Here is a 25,003-nt window from a genome sequence, read left to right on the forward strand (position 1 = left end):
TTCCATGTATCGGAGCGAACCGGTTCACCCAAAAAGTCTGAGCAAGGGGTTCAACTCCCACTCACAAGTATCAAAATTTATCCTCAAGATGTTTACTTTGTTGTGTAAGTTTCCTCAGAATTCCTCCTACTCAAAAATTAGTTTTAGATGTACACTACACAAAAATATGTTTAGTTGTTTGTACAATGAACAATTTTATTTAATTTTCTTTTTTTTTCTATGGTACTGGAGTTTCTGGATATGTCGGCTTTACATTTATATAAATAAATGCATAATAATTACAAAAAAAAAAAAAAACAAAAATTAAACAAATTCGAATTCCATTGATGATTACACTTAAAACACATAAATAATTACCATAATTATTTTTTTGGTAACAATAAATAAAATCGGAACGATTTGAAGGGGAGTAGGGACATTACAACTAGGTGAATTATTGTCTATTCGAGATAATAGGCGCTTTAAAAATACATACACGTACAAAGGACATACATATACACACACTTACACATATTACAAATTCAATATAAACATAAGGACAAGGACTTTTTTCGTAATACTAATCTAGGAAAAGAGAAAGAGTTCTATTCTTATCTTGTTGTTCGATATGTTAGTATAGAACAAACAGTCGTGTATAGATCTCTTAATTGCTTGCCTCATCTGTTTCGACATCCTGGATTTCTTTCAGTTTATTTTGTTGATTTTCTGCTGTGGCTTTTAGGAAACTCTGCAGCATGGCATTGTTATCCACAACCAATATGGGCGTACAGCCATCCTTAAGATGTTCACTTTGGGATTCGTACATTTCACGCGATATACTGCGAGTGAAAGAGAAACGCAAGGACTTGGTGCGTGTGAGCTTCTTTTTGATTGGTGGTTTGCCGGCAATCGCTTGGGGTTTTTCCTTTTCCGGTGTGGGTGGTAGCGAAGATATTTCCATGGTAGCATCTCGTAGAATATCCTCGGCGAATGTTTTTATTTCTGTCCAAGCATCAACTGTAAAAATGAAAAAAAAATTCAAAATTAACTTACTAGCTGTTGAATAAATAAACAAACAAAAGCTTGTAGAGGGAAAGAGAGGAGGGAGAGAGGGAGGTAGAGAGAGAGAGCTCTAATGGGAGAGAGAGATAGAGAGAAAAGAGGAAAATAAAGAGAGAGAGAGAGGACGAGAGAGAGGGAGATCGAGAGATAGAGAGAGGAAGAGAGAGAAAGTGGGAGAGAGAGAGGGGGAGAGAGAGAGGGGTGTGGATAGAGTGAGAGAGGGAGAGGGAAAGAGAGAGAGAGAGGGAGTGAGAGAGTTTGTCGTATCACTATTTACTTACCTATATCCTTTTCTGTTGCATGCTCATAGGTAACACAAAATCTTATGACATATTTTCCATTTACCATGGAGGGAATCATATGCATTTTGCCCGAGTGATTCACTTGGGCCAAAAGTTCCTGATTATAGGTATCAGCGGCTCTGAAGTAAAGAGTAAGGAAGTTTAATGCATGAATGCACATTTTTAATTCCCCTTAATTAAACTTACCTCATGCGGAAACACACCAAACCCAAATACACATCATTTCGCACTTCGAAACGCTCATCTTTGCCCACCAAAATTTCGAATTTCTTGGCCAAGGCCATATGATTACGTATGTATGTCTGTAGGCCACTGATGCCATATGATCTGAAGACGAACCACAATTTCAATGCCCTAAAACGACGACTGAGCGGTATGCCATAATGACGATAATCAATAGCCTTGTCATGTTCATGTTGCAGATAAAGGGGATTGACATTGAGCGCTGTCTTCAGACTCATCACATCTCTGACCCACATGGCGGATGCATCGAAATTGGTTAACAGCAATTTATTGGGATTTGTATTGAAGGAGTCCGCCAAGTCCAGACCCTCGGCAAATTTTCTCATTTCAGGCAGTATAAAGGAATTGCCTGCATATGCTCCATCTACATGGAACCATATGGTGGGCACCTCTTTGCACACTTTGCCTATTTCCACCAAATTGTCGAAGGCACATGCTCCTGTAGTTCCAACGGTGGCCACCACAAAGAATGGTGTTAAACCAGCATTGGCATCATTCTGTATTGCCTGTCGCAACAAATCCACACGCATGCGACCTCTTTCGTCAGCCTCGATAATACGCAGTTTGACTAGAGCCATCTTTGCTGCCTTTTCCACCGAGGAATGAGCCTCTTTGCTGGCATAGGCAATGAGCTGGGGCAGGAAGACACTTTCGTGTATTTCTGTTGTCTGGCCTTTCAATTTGTTAATGGCTCTAGAACGAGCCGTAATCATGCACACCAGAGTACATTCTGATGCTGAACCTTGCAGGGCACCACCGCCCCTGCTACCGGGTACATCGGCTATAAATGCTTTAGGCAAACCCAATGCCTTGCCATACCAATCTAAAACAATGGTTTCCAATTCTGTGGCAGCAGGGCAGGAAGCCTGAAAAGGAAAAGAAAAATCCAAATTAATAAAGAGTGAAATGTGTAAAAGGTTTTTATAAAATAAACTAAAGTTTAGGTTTTATTGTTCGAAGTCTCATCAATCGTTAGACACGACAAAGAATGAAGATAGCTTCGGTTTTTAGCCAAAGTTAAGATCTTTCAACAATGGCTGAAATTTTGAACAAGGTTAGGTTGGATGCCATGCAGTAGAAACCTAGGTTGCTAACCTCTTCACTCTGAGACCTTAGGTCCATGGTGTGCGCCTAAGGAGAGGGTAAAAGAGAAAAAGAAGACGAAGACGGAGTTACACCATAGTAATGTACAAAAAAACAGAAGCAAGGAAGAAGGAAAAAGGTAGCCAACATAGAAAAATGTAGGGAAGGAGGAAGATCGGGAAACTCAGCGGTTAGAGCAACGTCCAGTCAGCCAATCTAGGCCTCTACAGAACTCCGCAATTGATCTCATCGTTCTTAAACACAGCATCTTCCTCCCAGTCCCCCTTTTGGTGAAAACGAGTCCCGAAGATCTTATCTCGGTACGACTATTCGCCTTGTAGTTGGAGACCTGCGCCAAATTTCATCGTAATCGGATGAAAAATGTTCAACATTCTATACCAGGAGATCGGCCTAAATGGCAGCTTTATCCAAATACGGTCCGATCTGACCCACATCTCACAGAAATGGGTAAGGGTCTTCCAGAACTCACTGTGTCAAGTTTCATCGAAATCGGGTAATAAGTTGATCTTTTATGGCCTTTATAATCTTTATCGAGAGATCAGGCGGTTGGTCTGTATGGCAACTATATTCAATTTTGGACTGATCTGGACCGCATTTCGCAGGAGTGAGTAAGAATCTACCAGAACTATTTGTGCCAAATTTCTTCGAAATTTGATGAAAATAAGCATTTTTATAGCCTCAAGACTTTAAGTCGACTATATATAACTATAGTCCGATTTTATGAGATCATAAGGTCAGGTTTATATATAAAAAAGAGTAAGAAATTATGTAAAAATGGTTTAAAATGTTTTGAGTATCAAAATATCTGAAAATTTATAAATACCCAAAAATTTATTTATTGGGCAAATACCCAATAAACACCCAACAGCCCCCTTAAACAGCATTGCACCATAACTGTGCCCTAATATGTCAACACTGGTGTTATGCATCCAGTCAATAACTTAGACAAGAGCTGTTGCATGCGCCAGTTCTGCTGCCAACCCATCGCTCCCTGCTGCCTCGTTGTTAAAAACCGAAACAAAGTTTTAGTTTTAAGGCCCATGGTTTCTTGGTCCGAGTTAAGGGCGTGGGCGAAGAATGCGCATGCAACCCTGTGGAAGAGCGAAACGGTCGTTAGGAGGGCGAAAATCCTATGGGGGATCGATATCGTGAGAAAATGAGGCCATTGCAGAAAGGAAGTAAGAAGGAGGCCAGTATAGCCATTGGTATCATGACGGGACCCATAGGACTACGAGGTGGGGAAACTATACCAGACATGAACCAATTTGGGGGAGTGGCATGGAAAACTATTAAGGATTTTGCAAGTAGCACGGAATTCGTAATTTAGATTTTCGTTTTCGATGTTACTTTTTTGTGTTTAGAGCGCACAACAAGCCGATAACTGGCTTAGGATTAAGTCCATAGTGGCATGGGGCGAATTAATATCTGCACCCTCTTTTCAACCTAACCTAACCTAAGTCGATATATATGGCCCCAATACAAATGCATCCCCCTATTTGAATTCTTAAGCTTCTAGGAGCCTACATTTTTGGCCATATCGCATTTTGATCATATACCCACACTTAAATAGCTTCCCATAACCACATACCCCGATCTGTTTTCTTGAGCACCCAGTAGCCACATTCATTCGCTGAGATGATCTCTTAAACATAACTCAATAATTTTGAATCGATCACATTTTGCTCTTTCTTACATGTTTAATTTTAACAATTTACTATAAAACAATGCCATCGTAGCCTAGAGTTTTGCATGTTCGCCTATGACGCCGAACGCCTGAGTTCAAATCCTGGCGTGAAAATCATAAATATTTTCAGCGGTGGAAATTTTTTGGCGTTAGTTATCCCCTTAGAAGGCCATAGCGAACCGCCTATGACGCTGAACGCCGGGGTTCCAATTCTGGCGAGAACATTAGAAAAAAATTTTCGGCGGTGGTTATCCCCTCCTGGCGAATGCTGGCGACACTTGTGAGGTATTATGCCATGTTAAAACTTCTCCTCAAAGAGATGTCGCACTGCGGCACGCCTTTGGGATTCGGCTATACAAAGGAGGTCCCTTATTATTGACCTTAAACTTTAATCGGACAGCACTCTTTGATATGTGAGAAGTTGCTTCTGTTCCTTGGTGGAATGTTCATGGGCAAATTTGTATTTGATTGTGTCCTTACTTATGCTGGCTACATTTGTGAGATATCATGCCAGGTTAAAACTTCTTTACCAAGTGGTGTCGCTATGCGGCACGCCGTACGGACTCGGCATAAAAAAGGAGTCGCCATATCAGTGAGCTTAAAAATTTAATCGAACTGCAGTCATTGTATGAGAAGCATTGTAAGAGAAGTATCCCCTGTTCATTAATGGAATGTTTATAGGAAATTCAGTTGTAGTACCTACCCAAGAAAATCCAATTGATCCAATGGCACTGCTTAACATATCTCCCAATATGGAAGGAAAGGAATTGCCCGATGGGAAGTAGGCAAAGAATTTCGGATGATTCCAATGCACCACACCGGGCATAACTTTTTTTTCAAAATCCTCCAACATAACATCAAATTTCTCTGGTTTGATGGGGGCTTCATCTGCATAAAAAGAGAAAAAAAAACAAATAATCTGTCAATAAAACCAAAAGACCAGACCTTGAGCAAAAAAAAAATGTAAACAAATCATATGATATGCCAATATAAAGCATTGCTGATGTTATAGAAAAATGAGAAGAAAAATGTTTTAAAAATTTCAAATTATTTGCACCTACAAAACAATTAACAGATCTTGTTGCTGGCTAACAAACAATTTGACTATTTGTTAGTAATTGTTTGTTTTTTTATGCACAACACACACGCTTACACACACACCCACAGTTGTTTTTCTTTTTATTTAATGTTCATGAATCAATTAACAATTTCTTAAAGAAAAGAAAACATACATACGCACACGCAGACATCTTCAAATGGGGGAAAGAAATCTCTTTTTTTCAATGAAATATGTAGATACACTGATTTATATAGACTGGCAATTTGTCCGTTTGCCACTTGGCAAAGTGTTTAAATTTTCAAATGTTTATTTTGATTTGAAATAAAACAAATTCGTATTGAATCTATTATGCTGCTGCTGCTGCCAGTACAGGTGTGATAATGAAATGATTGGACTTTGAAAAAATTTTTAAGCGTAATCTGTTTTTTGGTTTTATTTTAACAAAAAAGATTTATTTTATATGAAAAGTGTCCCCGGGTAGGTGAAGAAATCGAAAGTTTTTCGCATATGGGGATTTTATCTAAAATGCGACAGGTTTGTTTACACCTCGAGTGGTGGGATTTTTCTTAAATGTTGTAGCAAATGCTTACAGCCTTTTAGAATATTAATGATTGATTCCGTTGTCTGTTTACACTCTTTAAATATGTTAATGAATTATTCTAGTTTCTGTTGGATTTGAATTTATTCATAAATTCATCTCTTCATTATCATTGGCTAGGTGAAAGTAAAAGACCAGCATTCTTATGTGTTTAATTGACAGATTTAAAGACATGTTGAATTAGAATTTGGAAAAAAGTTTATAATTTTTTAAATTTTTATGGCACTCTTTGTTGTTCTTAAGCCCCCTCTTGTGTTAGAATCGTATGGTATAGAATCGAAATCGGTGAACCAAAAATCCACAAGGATTAAGTTGATAGGTTGTGATCATTTGGAGGGTCGTTTTAACGCATTGTGGAGCACTATATAAAGCGATAAAGGAAGTATAAAGGAAGTAAGGTATGGTTCCCAGATCATAGATCGATTAAGAGACGAAAAGAAACATCGCTTATCCAAACAATATTGCAAGTGCTTACATTAGGGTAGGTCGAGTTTTGCGGTTGTCAAAAATGTATTCATTGAAAAATTTTCAAAAGTTTTGTCTATGAAACCATGGGTTTTAAATCAAAAGTGAGCTCTCAGGTTTTAATAACAAAATCAAAGATAGGTGTGTATGAGGTATGGAGAATTTTGTCCTGCTGACCCGGACATGAAGACGAATGTCGTGTTTAACACAGATGCCTGTCATCACGGCCCAAGGGTGAATACAATGCGTCTACCAACTCTCCCGCATGTGGTATCCTACACATGAGTACCAATTTGATTCCACGTATTTGGACGTTAGGAGCGGAGCACTACCTACCTAATAGCATTAAATTCTGTGCATCAGATAGCAGCATACTCAATGCTGCTGTGATGCAAAAACAAGCTATCATTAGGAAGGGGTTGAGTACACTCATTAAAGATGCGACAACTGCAGTATACAACAAATGCATGATACGTGGTGTATGCCCCCACCCTTTTACCTATGGTCCTATTGCAGGTGTATAAGACAAGGTTTGCTTTTTTCGCTCTTTCCACAATATTTGATTTAAACATCAATTTCCTTTCCATCAAAACATTCTCGTATTTTTCATTAAAAGTAAATAGATCATTCTGTTCTCGTTAGGAGACAGGTTTCAATGTGAAAACTGTTTATCTTCTGCTGAAAAGAACAAATTTGGTCTTAGAAGGATAAATGACTAGACCTTGTGGAATGGATAGATGTAAGCTCGCGATCATAAGCGCTATACCGAGTCTGAGTATCTGATAACTTCTTTGAGTAGAATCCAAGCGGTTTCCATTCACCATCAATGAGTTGTTGAAGAACAGCTCCCATACCGATATCGGACGCATCCACCCATAAAGATGTTTCGGCAGACTCAACGGGATATGCCAAAAGTGCAGAGTTCGCTAGTTGATTCTTACATTCTTCAAATGAATTACGCAATTCTGGTGTCCACTCAATTGGTGTTTTATCATTTTTCTTCTGGCCGGACTTCAGGGAGTTTAATATTGCCTGAGCTTGAGCTGCTTTCGGGATAAACCGACGATAAAAATTGAGCATTCCAAGGAATCGACTTAACTCGTTGACAGTTTTTGGCAAATTGTATTGTTGAATGGCTAATACCCGTTCTGGACTTGGCACTAGACCACTTTGAGTTACGCAGTATCCCAAGAAAATAAGGGAATCCTTGCCAAATTCGCATTTGTCTCTATTTACAGTTACGCCATGTGATTGCAAACGAGAAAAAATCTGCCGAAGATGTATCTCGTGCTCTGCTTCGTTTTCAGACGCTACGAGTATATCATCAATATAAGCAAAACAGAAATCCAGTCCCCTTAGAACTTCGTTTATAAAACGCTGGAACGTTTGAGCAGCGTTCGTGAGACCAAACGGCATCCGTGTAAACTCGAACAAACCAAAAAGTGTAATTACAGCCGTCTTTGGAATGTCTTCTTCAGCTACAGGAATCTGAAAGTACGCTTTGACCAAATCGATTTTTGAAAATACTTTCTTACCAGCTAACATATAACCAAAGTCGTGTATATGAGGTACCGGATAACGATCGGGAACGGTTATCTTATTGAGGGCACGATAATCTCCGCACGGACGCCACATACCATCACCTTTTGGAACCATATGAAGAGGACTCGCCCAAGGACTTCTTGATGGTCTGCATATATCAAGTAGCATCATATAGTCGAATTCATCTTTCGCAATTTTTAACTTTTCTGGAGATAGTCGTCGTGCTTTCACTGAAATTACTGGTCCATTTGTATCAATATGATGTATAACTGGATGACTAACGGGTGGTAACTTAATACTGGGCGTAGTAACATCAATGAAATCGGAAACAATTGAATTACATTCTCCTGGCCCATCAGGAATTACCTTCAACGATAAAGTGAGTTGAAGTGAGCAAAATCCAGATACTTTGAGTTTTGTTGTTGAATCGATTAGTTGATTGTTTTTCATATCCACCAGGAGTCCAAAATGCTTCAAAAAATCTGATCCAATTATTGGCTGTGTTACATCAGCTACAATAAATGACCAGAGAAATCTTCGCCGTAGACCGATATTGCAATTAATAACCCTTGTTCCATAAGTTCGTATTTTCGTCTTGTTCGCTGCATACAAAACAAAAGATTTTGACGCTTTGTTTTTTTCATCGTTTCTGCGAGGTAAAACAGATATGTCGGCACCGGTATCTATAAGGTATCTTAAATTTGATTCTGCATCTTGAATAAAAAGGCGACTTATATGCCGGCCGCACTCATCCGCCACCTTAGATGAGGTGCCTAATTGTTTTCCGTCGAATTGAACGAGCAGGGCGAACGGCATTTTGTCGCTTTCCGTCCAAATTTATAGTGGTACCAACACACAGAAGATGTTGAACGAGAGCGTGAATTACTTCGTGAACGATGTGTGAAATTCCTTTTTTCGTGTTGACCACCTCTGAACGAAAAGGCATCAATTTTCGATAAAAGTTCACTTACTTGCCTTTCCAAAACCATCAAATGGTCTTCATCCTTAGTTGAAACAGCATTGACTACACCAGAAGCATCAGACTGGTCATGGATTTTATCTGCCATGATTGCTAACTTGTCTACTCCATCATCGCTTACCGACAGTATGGCTCTTGTTGTTGATGGAAGGCGCTGGATCCACAATGTTTTCAATAACTCTTTTGACACTTTTCCACAGGACAATTCCATCATTTCCCTTAGTAATGCTGAAGGTTTCTGGTCACCGATACATACATTTTCCAAAAGTTGTCGAAGGCGTTTTTCCTCAGATTCCATAAATTCATCAAGCAATGCCTTCTTCAAGACTTCGTATTTGTTGACCGCTGGAGGATTTTCCACAATATGGCTTACATGGTTCAAAATACCGCTTTCCATGGACCCAACTAGCGTATGGAACTTCGTTTCGTCGGAAGAAATTCCTGATGTAACAAACTGGGACTCCAATTGTATAAACCATAGCCGCGGATTTTGTCGCCAAAACGGAGGAACTCGAACCGCTACACGGGATAACTCCAATGCATTATTTTCATTTTCAGTAGCCATGCTTGAAAAAAAATAAAATCTGTATATTTTTCGTTCGGGGTCACCAATGTGGAATGGATAGATGTGTTCGTAATAAAAACTAATTCAAAACTAAACTTTATTATACAGAAATGAATTTCTTGTACATTGTCAAAATTATACTAAGCCTATGTGATAAATATTCAGAATAATAAACAAAGTTGTTTTTACGAAATAATAAAATTATTCTAAGGTTACTTTGATAAATATTTAAATTAAGAAACAAAGTTATTTTCACAAAGTGTGCCACCACAACCTCTTTAGGTTTTCCACTTCGCTAACATAGGCAGAGCCTTAAAAGTATATAATTCCCCTAATTCCAATAGCTACGTTGACAAAATACGTAACCAATTAACACTACTTTTTTTCTCCAGCGGTTGGAATATGTTGCTATATTCCAAGGTAGTAGAGACAGTACACCTCCTTGAGGTGTCCCTTTACCCACCCATCTCTGTCGATCTACAGATCTCAAGCCTGTCATAAGTGAGTAAGTTATTAACCAGAGTGGAAGACGGTAGCGTACGTTATCGTTGATAGCCAAATCCAGAAAGAAGAAGTTGGTCTTGAGAGGATATCGTAGCACAATACACCCTTCCTTAGTCAATCACAATTTCGACGTTAATCTATATCTATAGAATCTGTGGCATAAAAAACTCAATTTCTCCGACGATCCATATCAGTGTCAAATTTTTCCGGCGCCTCGTATTAGTTGTAGAGATTCCAGAGATATGTATACACAACGAGGAGATCTAGAGTTTCTTCACTAGACATTGGTCATACGTTCTCTGACTTCTGTATGTAAATAACATAAGTTTTGAGATAAGAAGAAGAATGATATTAATGAACAGAACTTTGGACTATGTATGTAAAAACAAATACATTTATTCGCACGACCTACAAGATATATACTACCTAAGATATTATTGGCTTTGAAAGCAATGATATTTGCGAAAGAAGACGAGCCGAGCCTGTGCTGAGAGTGTTCGAAAGGAATATAATTCATGAGATGTATTGAACAATCGGCATTGTGGAATAATGACAGTCTAATATTCAAGATTAGATGCCAATATGGACTTCATGGTCAAGCAAATATTTTTTTAAATTCCACAAATATTTGAATACAATCATTCATTTCCGTCTTACCTCCACGCTCCCTGTGAATGAGTCTGCTTTGGGGACCATCATTAATACCAAGAAAGTCATAAATTAATTTAATGGTCCAACGTAGGTTGGCAGTTTAGTTTACCCAGGGATATTTGATTCTTGCAGTTGTTTGGCTATTAACTGAAATATCTACTCGAGCTGCTGATCGATCATTAAATTTATCACAAGTTGGGAAAATAACGAGAAATCTTGCTATTGTATACGAAAAATAGCAAAAAATACAAACAAATAAGAAAAAGAAATTTCCATGTGCCTTTTCTGTTTGAAATAGGAAAATTGTGGAAATTCTACTGTTAGAAAATATTTGCATACAATGTCCGACTGAAATTTCTTCACTTCAGCAACCAAATTAAGTTGAGAAAATTTTTTAATTTTTGTTGTTTGCCTGCGGCCATAAATTAACTACACAATGAGAATAATTATGAACAAAAATTGAATTTTTGTTTATAAACAATTGCATGCATTGCCGATGAAGAAGCCAAACTATAATTAGGTACACCCATAAAATCGCTGTAGTAGATATATCTATACTCCCACTGGAAAAATGTTCACTTGTAAGTAAACTATAATAATTTTGAGTAAATTTAGTGGTTGGGATTTATTGAACTTTGAAGAAAGACGCAAGTAGCATACATAAAGGTTTATAGTTTAGTATTTATTGACAAATAGTACAACATGTATAAGCTTATAATCTGTACTACATTTCCACAGTGAGCATAGGAAACAAATGTAATATAACTATTCAAATTAATCCTATTATAAACAAATTAAACGTAAATAAATTTTTCAATTAATAGAAAAAGAAGTTGAACTAATAGAAATAATTGAAATATAAATTAATATAATATGAAATAAAAAATCGAAAATAAAAATGAAATTGAATTGAAAAGCGCTTGAGGCAACAAAATATTAAAAGTAATAGTACCTTAGAATTGCTAACAAATTACCTAATTAATATAGATAACATTTAAGTTTAAAAGAATATGACACACGCATACACTAATAAATGGTGAACAAATAAAATGTAAAATTACTTCTGCTAGATCATCAAAGTAAATTGTGATTGCAATTTTCTCTTGAACTGGAGAAATATCGAAATAGTACGAATATTGGGTGGTAGATTATACCAAAGGAGAACTGGTAATCCGAAATCATGTCTGGTTTTGAAAAGTTTAATACAGCTTAAACGAGATGACCGGGGAAAGTTAATCTAATATAATAAAGTGTGATTGTAATACTCTCTTCAACTGGAGAAATTGCGAAATAGAACGAATAGTTGGTGGTAGATTATTTCAAAGCCAACCAGCATGTATAAAGAACTGTCTGTCCGAAACCAAGTATCTGGTTCTGAAAAGTTTAACACAGCTTAAACGAGATGGCCGGGAGAAAGTTAATCTATCAAAAACGTATTTCGGTTGAGCAAGATAAAATTATTTTGTGACGCAAGAGTAAGCATCGGAATTCTAGCAGTCTTCTAAAATGCATATCATACAGTTCATTCGCGATAGGTAAAATGCTTTGAAATCTATTCACTCCATATACAAATCTAGCAATGTCATTTGTGACCCTTTGTAACTTTCTCATGTGTTTAAAGCCACAATTAATATAAATCTCGTAACAATATAAATGGAAGTCTGGACATCAAGTAAGCTTTAGCAATCATTCTTCGAATCTCTAAAGGTATAAAGAATTGAATGGACCATAAGTAACGTAGCATATCAACAGTATTATCAAATCATACAGTATTATCCAACAGTATTATCATATTATCATTGTATACTATACCAACAGTATTATCAATATGTATTTTCCACGACAGACTGTTTTCAAAAATAACTCCTAGATTATTCGCAAATATGGTATACTCAATATTACACCCATTTATTTGTACCATTGGGAGACTATCCATATTGTGTCTGTTCCTGAATACAAGCAAGTACTTAGTTTTATCGGGGTTCAATCGAAGACAATTAATCTCAGTCCATCTATTTATCCTCATCATGTTCCGGTTAATATTCTCAATGCAAGGTAAAAAATTGGAAATACTGCACGAGAAACATAGCTGAACATCATCAGCGTGTATATGAATATCGCAGCCAGTAGGCACCTCAACTATATCATTAAAATACAGGGAAAAGAGTAATGGGCCTGGAACAGAACCCTGCGGTACTCCTCTATATAGGTTAATTAGCTGTGAGCAGGCCTCCCTGGAAAATACTACCTGTTCTCTTTCATTTAAATAAGAAGGCATCATAGCACAGGCGGTATCATCAAATTCATACACATTTCTTAATTTGCTTATCAAAATCTCATGGCACACTTATCAAAAGCCTTTGAATGATCTAAAACAAACAAAAACAGCACCTATTGTCGTCAATGTTGCGTCTCAATTCCTCTACAACATTGACCAACACAGTGGTGCGCCTACGACCTGAGCGAAACACAAATTGTCTGTCAGTCAACAGATTATGTCGAGAAATATGGTCATTTACTTGTCTAAACATTATACCTTCTAAAGACTTTGACAATAATGGTAAGATACCAATCGGTCTTTATTCTCCTTTTCGCCTTTTTCCAGCTTGTAGACATTGTCAATGCACAGTTAAAAATATGTGTAATTATCGGAAGTAGGTACGGAGGCCACCGTTGCGCAGAGGTTAGCATTTCCGCCTATGACCCTGAACGCCTGGGTTCAAATATTAGCGAGAAAATCATGAAAATTGTCAGCGGTGGTTATCCCCAAATAAACAGCAAACATCTTTGCAATTTTTACTAACAAATTTTTATGTGCGTGTATTGAAACGATTGATATTCCAGCTTCAAAGGCTTTTGGGATAGACCCTTGACTCCTAAACTTGACTTCGGATACGTACTCTACTTCAAAATACCTTTTATTTAAGACCCACACGCAAAAAAATAAAACGTTTGTGGCATTTTTAAGAGAAACAAAATACTTTTAATACGAATTTTATCTTTTATCGTAACAAAGTAACGTTTCGCTTCAAAATATCAAACGTTAGCCATAAACGTAGTATTATCGAATGTAACTAACTTTGTTTATTGTAGACACTTTATTAATTTCGCCTCTGGTAAAAGTGCCTTTCTTTTGTTGTAAAACCAAAAATTCTTAAATGGGAAAGGTGTTTCGATAGCCGTAAACGATTATTCGTTTACCGAAACAATAATTATTCTCTTGTGTCTCTCTACTTAAGAGAGAGAGGGTAAAACTTGTGAGAAGTTTGCCTCTGTTCCTTAATGGAATTTTCAGGCAAATTTGCAACAGCATTTTCAAAGATCGCGGAACGACGTTGTCCAAACCTGTGTCCAAACCTGACATAATACCAAGAATTGACTGAAGTGTGTCATATTGAGATACACATGTAAAATTAAAATGGATGCTAGAACTGGGCAATAAGGAGTCTATAAATGATTGCGCATCAACATGAGGTATGCCATTGTAAGTAAACCGGAGATTTAACTTATATGGATCAACGTCGAAATGGGCAGCATCTTTCAACCTTCAATGCCAATATTCCGTACCACCTGCCATTTGAATTAAACTTTTCAGAAAAATTTCGAGTTTTTGCTTCTCTAAACGCCCTCACAACTTCTCTTCTTATACATTTAAATTCCTCTCGTAGCCTCGTCGATTACAAAGCGCCTCATTAAACTTTCCAGAATAATAGCTTCTCTAGCCGGCATCACAACTTCTCTACTTATATATTTAAATTCCTTTCCTAGACTCGAAGTTTTAAAGCGTTTCCACCGCCTGTATGTACCATCCCTCCTGACTATCAAATGTTGTATAGCATTGTTGAACCATGGTTGTCTTCTTGATCTTACGACTGTAGGCCTCAAGAGTACATGTCTCTCATACAGAAACTCTAGATTGAATTCAAAAAGTTTAGTCTTTTCATCAATGTCATTTAGAAGATAAATACCTATCCATGATAAACCATTTAAGTCAGCTATGAGCTCTTCTTATCTGATGTTCTTTAAATCTCTAAATGTGTTTCTGAAGAATGTTGCACTGAGAAATCGTATGACAGAAAAATAATATTATGTCTTGAAAACAAGGACGTCGGCTGATAATTACATATACATTTTTAAGGAGTAAATGTCTACGTGCTTATTTGGCCAAAATACCGTACCGGGTAGAATATTTATTTGGCCTGGCTAAATCTTATGCTGTATTTCCTGAATGAAGACCTTTTTATATGGGGGTTGACACTATTGATATTTTATTTTTTGTCTGAATGTCAATTGATATTGTCCCTATCGATACTATCGGCAAAGCAAAACATTTTGCAAAATTGAATAAAAATAAAGGATCCGATCAAAATTTAATAAAAATCAAATAAAAATAAGCGAACACTGAATGTATCCTTTAAGATACATTGCTCCTATAGAGGAAGACATTTTCATCCAATTGGGCTTAAATTCTGTACAATAATTTCTCTCATAACTTCTAACAAACTTTATTAAATTTGGTTTTATTCGGTCTGTGCATTGATAATGGTTCTCTATAAATCGATCTCCTGATTTTTACTTCTCATTTCCCTTTGAAATAAAGGTAATGGGCAATTAACGATAGTATCGATACTATCGATATTCGTTTTTAGAAAATCGAAAAACTTAAATGTTGAAATTATCGATAGTTTGTCAGCTCTAATTCTAACATTTTGGTCTTATATTCGTTTAGCGCCAGACTCATTCTAGCAGATTCTTTAATATTTTTACCAAAGGCTGCAATTATAATTACCTATGATGTCTATATCATTGCAATCGGGGAGTAGCAAGATTTGTTAAGTAGAGTGCTATTTCTATCCACACCGCCGTGAAGGCTTTACTAAGCTTCATATGCGCAAGCTGTTAAATGCAACATTTTAATAAGTGACAATATTTACACCTTCTTATGATTTTAACAGCAATATTATTAGCAGTTGTCATTTTTCGCATGCTCAGTTAATTAATTAGTACTATTTGTGTTTTATTTAAAATTTGTTTATTAAATGCAAACACTACTGGGATTAAGTATTGACAGTGAAAATAACTACGGAACTTTGTTGACTAATTAAACACCACATTTTTATACCCAGATGCATAACTCAGGTCTAAGGTTAAGGAAAATTTCACCAAGATTAAGGATAAGGAAACATCCACTTTTTGGTATGACTTCCAATCACTGTGCCAAGCATGGTCAAAATTGGTTGATAACTTGATATAGCTGCTCTGAGCCACTGGAGGTCGCAATTTTTAACTCGATAGGCTTTGTACTTTGCAATTTACGAAGGCATTGTTGGAGACAACATTTACAATGACTTTGGGTGACTAAGAGTTTCTAAATTGGATTTTTCAAGTAAAATTTATACAGTTTGGAAGCCAAAAAATGATTTTTTTTAATTTTTTTGGTTAAAAAATTATTTTCATTGTTAGTCCATATTGAAAAAAGCTTAAATACCTCAAGTTTTTTTTTTTTTGTTTTGCAAAGAGTACATTTTGAAGATGCGTCCTAAGTAAAATTTGAATAGCATATGTCAATTTAAACGCGTGTTATATGTACTCAATGTATGCACTCTTAATTCTAACAAGTTCGGCGGCACCGAATCTTAAATACCCTCCACCATGGATCGCATTTATCAAGTTCTTTATAGGCAAACAAAAGATAATGGGTAGGAATTGCTATACTGTTGGAGTTATGTCAGGTTATAAACCTATACGGGCCATACTTGGCTTGGACTTAAGAAAGGGACTTAAGAAGTAAAGGGACTTAAGAAGTAAAATGAGGAGATCGGTTTGCATGGGAGCTAGATCAGATTGTGGACCGATTCATGCCGTATATTAGAGAGCATAAAAGAAGTTACTGTGCGAAATTTTAGAGAAATCGGATAGGAATTACGTCCTCTAGAGGCTCAAAAAGTAAAATCGGAAGATCGGTTAATATAGGAGCTATATCAGGTTGTGGACCGATTCAAGCCATATTTGGCACATTTGTTAGATTTGTCATGGCTACAGTGACAGTGCCAAATTTTAGCAAAATCGGATAAGAGTTGCGCCCTCTAGAGGCTCAAGAAGTATAATCTGGAGATCGGGGAGCTATATCTAAATATGGACCGATGTGGCCCATTTACAATCCCAACAGACCAACACTAAAAGGAAGTATATGTATAAAATTTCAAGCGTCTAGCTTTACTCCTTCGAAAGTTAGCGTGCTTTTCACACACAGACGGACGGACATGACTAGATCTATTTAAAATGTATGGGGTCTAAGATCAATATTTCGATGTATTACACACGGAATAGCAAAGTTAGTATACCCCCATCCTATGGTGGAGGGCATAAAAAGTAACCTCGAAAAAGAAAATTTAAGTCAGGAATTTCGCGCTATTTACAAAATTCTTAATTGTTTTCCATACCATGCCCCTATGTTGGTTCGTGTCTGGTATTGTGTCTCCACCTAAATATCGGTGTCTCTTAGCTGCGAAAGCCGGGCAATAAAAATGTTCCAACGCCTTAATATCTTCCACACATGCTATCAGCTGCCGCACCGATTTTGGATAAGTGAGCTCGTTGTCCTATGTGTCCCGTTAAGATACCAAAAGCTATACTGACCTCCTTCTTACTTCCTTTAAGTAATAGCGTCGTCTTCTCACGATCCGGATCTCCCCATAAGTTTTTTAGCCGTTTTACCGACCTTTCGCTGTGCCACAGTGTTTCATGCGCGTTTGTCGATCACGCCCTTAACTCGGTATACGTCGACCCGAAAGGCTTCGTGTAAATAAAATTTATTGAAGGAAGTTCTCTGGACTTCAGAGGACACCATGCCGCAGTTTTAACACGGCATGTCCGCCGTGTTAAAACTTCTCCCCGGCGGCATGCCGTCCGGACTCGGCTATAAAAAGAAGCCCCCTTAAATTTGAATCGGGCAGCACTCAGTGATATGTGAGAAGTTTGCCCCAGTTCCTTAGTGGAATGTTCATGGGCAAATATCAAACGTTAGCCATAAACGTAGTATTATCGAATGTAACTAACTTTGTTTATTGTAGACACTTTATTAATTTCGCCTCTGGTAAAAGTGCCTTTCTTTTGTTGTAAAACCAAAAATTCTTAAATGGGAAAGGTGTTTCGATAGCCGTAAACGATTATTCGTTTACCGAAACAATAATTATTCTCTTGTGTCTCTCTACTTAAGAGAGAGAGGGTAAAACTTGTGAGAAGTTTGCCTCTGTTCCTTAATGGAATTTTCAGGCAAATTTGCAACAGCATTTTCAAAGATCGCGGAACGACGTTGTCCAAACCTGTGTCCAAACCTGACATAATACCAAGAATTGACTGAAGTGTGTCATATTGAGATACACATGTAAAATTAAAATGGATGCTAGAACTGGGCAATAAGGAGTCTATAAATGATTGCGCATCAACATGAGGTATGCCATTGTAAGTAAACCGGAGATTTAACTTATATGGATCAACGTCGAAATGGGCAGCATCTTTCAACCTTCAATGCCAATATTCCGTACCACCTGCCATTTGAATTAAACTTTTCAGAAAAATTTCGAGTTTTTGCTTCTCTAAACGCCCTCACAACTTCTCTTCTTATACATTTAAATTCCTCTCGTAGCCTCGTCGATTACAAAGCGCCTCATTAAACTTTCCAGAATAATAGCTTCTCTAGCCGGCATCACAACTTCTCTACTTATATATTTAAATTCCTTTCCTAGACTCGAAGTTTTAAAGCGTTTCCACCGCCTGTATGTACCATCCCTCCTGACTATCAAATGTTGTATAGCATTGTTGAACCATGGTTGTCTTCTTGATCTTACGACTGTAGGCCTCAAGAGTACATGTCTCTCATACAGAAACTCTAGATTGAATTCAAAAAGTTTAGTCTTTTCATCAATGTCATTTAGAAGATAAATACCTATCCATGATAAACCATTTAAGTCAGCTATGAGCTCTTCTTATCTGATGTTCTTTAAATCTCTAAATGTGTTTCTGAAGAATGTTGCACTGAGAAATCGTATGACAGAAAAATAATATTATGTCTTGAAAACAAGGACGTCGGCTGATAATTACATATACATTTTTAAGGAGTAAATGTCTACGTGCTTATTTGGCCAAAATACCGTACCGGGTAGAATATTTATTTGGCCTGGCTAAATCTTATGCTGTATTTCCTGAATGAAGACCTTTTTATATGGGGGTTGACACTATTGATATTTTATTTTTTGTCTGAATGTCAATTGATATTGTCCCTATCGATACTATCGGCAAAGCAAAACATTTTGCAAAATTGAATAAAAATAAAGGATCCGATCAAAATTTAATAAAAATCAAATAAAAATAAGCGAACACTGAATGTATCCTTTAAGATACATTGCTCCTATAGAGGAAGACATTTTCATCCAATTGGGCTTAAATTCTGTACAATAATTTCTCTCATAACTTCTAACAAACTTTATTAAATTTGGTTTTATTCGGTCTGTGCATTGATAATGGTTCTCTATAAATCGATCTCCTGATTTTTACTTCTCATTTCCCTTTGAAATAAAGGTAATGGGCAATTAACGATAGTATCGATACTATCGATATTCGTTTTTAGAAAATCGAAAAACTTAAATGTTGAAATTATCGATAGTTTGTCAGCTCTAATTCTAACATTTTGGTCTTATATTCGTTTAGCGCCAGACTCATTCTAGCAGATTCTTTAATATTTTTACCAAAGGCTGCAATTATAATTACCTATGATGTCTATATCATTGCAATCGGGGAGTAGCAAGATTTGTTAAGTAGAGTGCTATTTCTATCCACACCGCCGTGAAGGCTTTACTAAGCTTCATATGCGCAAGCTGTTAAATGCAACATTTTAATAAGTGACAATATTTACACCTTCTTATGATTTTAACAGCAATATTATTAGCAGTTGTCATTTTTCGCATGCTCAGTTAATTAATTAGTACTATTTGTGTTTTATTTAAAATTTGTTTATTAAATGCAAACACTACTGGGATTAAGTATTGACAGTGAAAATAACTACGGAACTTTGTTGACTAATTAAACACCACATTTTTATACCCAGATGCATAACTCAGGTCTAAGGTTAAGGAAAATTTCACCAAGATTAAGGATAAGGAAACATCCACTTTTTGGTATGACTTCCAATCACTGTGCCAAGCATGGTCAAAATTGGTTGATAACTTGATATAGCTGCTCTGAGCCACTGGAGGTCGCAATTTTTAACTCGATAGGCTTTGTACTTTGCAATTTACGAAGGCATTGTTGGAGACAACATTTACAATGACTTTGGGTGACTAAGAGTTTCTAAATTGGATTTTTCAAGTAAAATTTATACAGTTTGGAAGCCAAAAAATGATTTTTTTTAATTTTTTTGGTTAAAAAATTATTTTCATTGTTAGTCCATATTGAAAAAAGCTTAAATACCTCAAGTTTTTTTTTTTTGTTTTGCAAAGAGTACATTTTGAAGATGCGTCCTAAGTAAAATTTGAATAGCATATGTCAATTTAAACGCGTGTTATATGTACTCAATGTATACACTCTTAATTCTAACAAGTTCGGCGGCACCGAATCTTAAATACCCTCCACCATGGATCGCATTTATCAAGTTCTTTATAGGCAAACAAAAGATAATGGGTAGGAATTGCTATACTGTTGGAGTTATGTCAGGTTATAAACCTATACGGGCCATACTTGGCTTGGACTTAAGAAAGGGACTTAAGAAGTAAAGGGACTTAAGAAGTAAAATGAGGAGATCGGTTTGCATGGGAGCTAGATCAGATTGTGGACCGATTCATGCCGTATATTAGAGAGCATAAAAGAAGTTACTGTGCGAAATTTTAGAGAAATCGGATAGGAATTACGTCCTCTAGAGGCTCAAAAAGTAAAATCGGAAGATCGGTTAATATAGGAGCTATATCAGGTTGTGGACCGATTCAAGCCATATTTGGCACATTTGTTAGATTTGTCATGGCTACAGTGACAGTGCCAAATTTTAGCAAAATCGGATAAGAGTTGCGCCCTCTAGAGGCTCAAGAAGTATAATCTGGAGATCGGGGAGCTATATCTAAATATGGACCGATGTGGCCCATTTACAATCCCAACAGACCAACACTAAAAGGAAGTATATGTATAAAATTTCAAGCGTCTAGCTTTACTCCTTCGAAAGTTAGCGTGCTTTTCACACACAGACGGACGGACATGACTAGATCTATTTAAAATGTATGGGGTCTAAGATCAATATTTCGATGTATTACACACGGAATAGCAAAGTTAGTATACCCCCATCCTATGGTGGAGGGCATAAAAAGTAACCTCGAAAAAGAAAATTTAAGTCAGGAATTTCGCGCTATTTACAAAATTCTTAATTGTTTTCCATACCATGCCCCTATGTTGGTTCGTGTCTGGTATTGTGTCTCCACCTAAATATCGGTGTCTCTTAGCTGCGAAAGCCGGGCAATAAAAATGTTCCAACGCCTTAATATCTTCCACACATGCTATCAGCTGCCGCACCGATTTTGGATAAGTGAGCTCGTTGTCCTATGTGTCCCGTTAAGATACCAAAAGCTATACTGACCTCCTTCTTACTTCCTTTAAGTAATAGCGTCGTCTTCTCACGATCCGGATCTCCCCATAAGTTTTTTAGCCGTTTTACCGACCTTTCGCTGTGCCACAGTGTTTCATGCGCGTTTGTCGATCACGCCCTTAACTCGGTATACGTCGACCCGAAAGGCTTCGTGTAAATAAAATTTATTGAAGGAAGTTCTCTGGACTTCAGAGGACACCATGCCGCAGTTTTAACACGGCATGTCCGCCGTGTTAAAACTTCTCCCCGGCGGCATGCCGTCCGGACTCGGCTATAAAAAGAAGCCCCCTTAAATTTGAATCGGGCAGCACTCAGTGATATGTGAGAAGTTTGCCCCAGTTCCTTAGTGGAATGTTCATGGGCAAATTTGCATGTGCAGCCCTCTTGGCTTCACTGTCAAATCGTCTACTCTTTCATTTCACCTTACTCCGCTATGAACCGGCACCCAAACGATGCGGATTGTGCCATCCTCGGAGACGGCCTTTATCTCCTTCTTACACTCCAAGACTGTTCGTGACCTTACTGTCCGAGTTGTTATTGCCATGATGGCCAGTTTATTGTCTGTAAAGATGTTCACACTCGACGTACTTGCGTGAACACCACGCCATAGTCGCAGAGTTCCTGGATTTGGATATTCAAAAGAACCAAGCAGACGTAAGATAGAACACAATACAACGGGAATGGATCAAATAACAACAGACTACATTCGTGCAACTTGCAATTCGTTTGTTGACTGACTCAGAACAATAATCAAACCAATAGGTTGTTTTAGTGTGGAGGTGGCGATCCCCGTCAAGCTCCTGTGGGTGAACAATCTCGTTCCGATCACCGCGGGACATGGTGATCATTGGTTATTTAAAGGCGCCAATAACTCGCCTTGTCATATCGAGCATCATATGCACTCAGTATTTGAGCAAGAGCCGTTGCCGCTCGGCCTCTCACTGAGAGTCTCCGCTCAATACCGTTGATTGTCCGCGACTGCCATTGCAGCTATTCCTTTTGGAGCATTCCATTATCCGCAACATATGGACGCGCCCGGTAGCTCGCAGCTAAGCTTCTCGTGACGGCAATGAACACCACACACATTGATCCTCAATGTTCCAACCTGTGTGGTGCTCACATCTGGTGGCGTTCCCCGTCAAGCTCCTGTAGGTGAGCAAGCTCGTTCCGATCGCCGCGGGAACATGATGGTCATTGGTTATTTAAAGGCGCCAATAACTCGCCTTGTCAATCGAGCATCATAGGCACTAAGTATTTGTGCAAGAGCCGTTGCCGCCCGGCCTCTGACTGAGACTCTCCGCTTGTTACCGCTGATTGTTCGCGACGGTCATTGCAGCTACTTCGTTTGGAGCATTCCACTATCCGCAACCTGTGAACGGTAGCTCGCAGCTAAGCTTCTCGTGACAACAATGAACATGGCATTGATTGGAACTCAATGTTCCAACCTGTATGGTGCTCACAGCAGTCCCGTGCCCGTGATAGTAAACACAATTTGCCTTTAATGTGTCTTATAGTCCAGGTAGAGGTACATGTTGAAATTTCCAACGTTTCTCAGCACATCTAGGATAGATGTCTATTTGAAAACAGCGGTGGAAGGATAAAAGACAGAAATACGTGTTTTATCCGTACACCGGTGTTTTCAAACATTCATCTATCCTAGATGGATCATACTCTAACAGGTATAAGTAAATCTAAATTACCTTCAGCTTGATGACATTACCACTTCAGGCCTAAAAATTTTTTTATTGAGTTTTTTGTGGGTGTGTGCCAATTTAAGCAGCATTTTAATTAATTTTTTTCTAAGCCGTCGGCACTGAAATTATTTGTCATTTCATCATATTTTTTTGTTAATCATGCATCTGAAACTCTATGAAATAATGTTTATTGTTTTTATATCCTTTTTCGTAAATATTTTTATTTAAAAAAATTCTCATTTTCACATTTTCTTAAAATCACTGGAGTCCTTTTATTACAAAATGTTTCTTAAATGCAGCCACTATTCAACATTCACTTTGTTATATATTTTTCATAATTTTTTTTCACATTTCAACGCTAGAATCCTTCACCTATATATTTTTTTTTAATTTTAATTTGCGTTTCCTTTCCATACCTGGCAACAATTGCTTTAAATAGCCGGGATCCAATGTTGGCGCCACTTCACGTTCCCCAATATTTTTGGCATAATTGCAAATATAATCGATCATTTCTTTGCCATGCTTTCTAAAATCTTCCACATTCATTTTGTTATATATCTTTTTGTTATACGTTTGATGTGAATATCTTTTTTACAAAATTGTTTTAACACAAAATTGGTAAACTATTTGTTTGTTTTTATTTTTTCTCTTTTCACTATTATATTATATCACTTATTATATGCTTGACGAATTTTCAACTCTTATATATTCACTCAATTCATTTAATTTATTTTTTACTTGGGCTTTTGTTTGCTTTTTTAACTGGGTTTTTGTGATTTTTTTGTTTTTGATTTAAGCCCAAAAGATTTGTGTCAGCTATTCCTTCGTTTCGATTAATTTCTTGAGATACAACTGTTACTTCCGACTTTCCTTACTTGAATGATCATTGCTCCGTTGTAGTCTAGAGTTTTATATTAAATCTCTGCCAAAATAGAATTTGCCATATTGCGGAGAGCAATGAAAGAGAACAAGTATATGGGAATACCTGAAAACATTTGAAAGTTTGCTCAATTTGTTTGTTGGCAGTGGTTCAGTAGCTCAGCAGATCTCAGCAGTGTACAGTGAATATAAAAAGTGGGTGTGAAATTGTATGATGCTCAGTGGTTTAAAAATTAAATGAATGGGACAAAAAATCATAACAAAATTATAGTGCAAAGTAAAAAAAGAAGGATTTCCAATGTAAAAAAGCAGGATTTGCCGAAAAAACTATTGTAAAAAACGGCATCCCTGAAACCTTCCATATACGATAAGCTTCATGATCAGATAAAGATTAAATGCTTCCACCTAGTCACTAATTAGTGAGTTGTGCTTTGGCCATAAAATCATAAAGCATTGCCTGCCCAACGCTTTTCAAGCACACCACAGATGCCCTTACTTTATAAAATCTGGCCAAGAAAAGCCCTGGATGACCGGGGAGATTCGCAATATTGGGAAATAGGTCCGCAGACCTTTTAACAGAGCACGTCGTAAAAAAGCGGAAGTATATTGGGATGTTTAATACACACGGGACAAAAAATACAATAAGATAATCAGAGCGGCAAAACGTGCCTCCTGAAAGTTTTTCTGCGAACAGGTCGATAACGTTAATGACGCTGCCAATATAAAAAAGTTTCTTTAAAAAACCAATGTCCAAACTGAAACTTTAGTGAACGACATGGGTGTGAGAGCAGAGACAACGGAGGACATGTTGAGGCTTTTGATGAAATCCCGTTTTCCACAGAATACGACGGGACTCACGGAGACACCGGAATCTTGGATTAATGACGTTGATCGAAGGTTTATAATCCCTGTGGAGCTTCAAACCATTTAAGTCACCCGGACCTGATGGTATATTTCCGGCGTTACTACAGAAAAAGGCAGACTATATGACGCCTCATCTGGCCAATATTTTCGCAGCGTGCCTAGGACTTGCATATACTCCGAAAGCCTGGCAGGAGGCAAGGG

At 37.3% G+C, this 25,003-nt stretch overlaps 1 protein-coding gene across 1 annotated transcript; it reads right to left on the reverse strand.

Annotated features, from left to right (window-relative positions):
- Positions 1 to 206: 206 nt before the first annotated feature.
- Positions 207 to 23,947, reverse strand: LOC106091740 (aromatic-L-amino-acid decarboxylase). The gene is made up of 5 exons (XM_013258379.2): positions 23,476 to 23,947; positions 5,078 to 5,262; positions 1,530 to 2,452; positions 1,323 to 1,462; positions 207 to 996 (listed from the first exon to the last, which is right to left on the reverse strand). The coding sequence occupies exons 1-5, from the start codon at positions 23,603 to 23,605 to the stop codon at positions 644 to 646; spliced, it is 1,731 nt and encodes a 576-aa protein (XP_013113833.1). The 5' UTR covers positions 23,606 to 23,947; the 3' UTR covers positions 207 to 643.
- Positions 23,948 to 25,003: the final 1,056 nt, after the last annotated feature.

The sequence above is a fragment of the Stomoxys calcitrans genome, chromosome 5 (assembly GCF_963082655.1).
Source record: "Stomoxys calcitrans chromosome 5, idStoCalc2.1, whole genome shotgun sequence".
Taxonomy (NCBI): domain Eukaryota; kingdom Metazoa; phylum Arthropoda; class Insecta; order Diptera; family Muscidae; genus Stomoxys; species Stomoxys calcitrans.

What these genes read in the sequence shown, in the direction of transcription:
- LOC106091740 (XM_013258379.2), bottom strand. Translation starts at nt 23,605, where the DNA reads ATGAATGTGGAAGATTTTAGAAAGCATGGCAAAGAAATGATCGATTAT. An exon ending in GATCAATTGGATTTTCTTGG is followed by an intron (nt 2,453 to 5,077) that starts GTAGGTACTACA and finishes TTTCCTTTTCAG; the next exon opens with GCTTCCTGCCCTGCTGCCAC. An exon ending in TTGGTGTGTTTCCGCATGAG is followed by an intron (nt 1,463 to 1,529) that starts GTAAGTTTAATT and finishes TCTTTACTTCAG; the next exon opens with AGCCGCTGATACCTATAATC.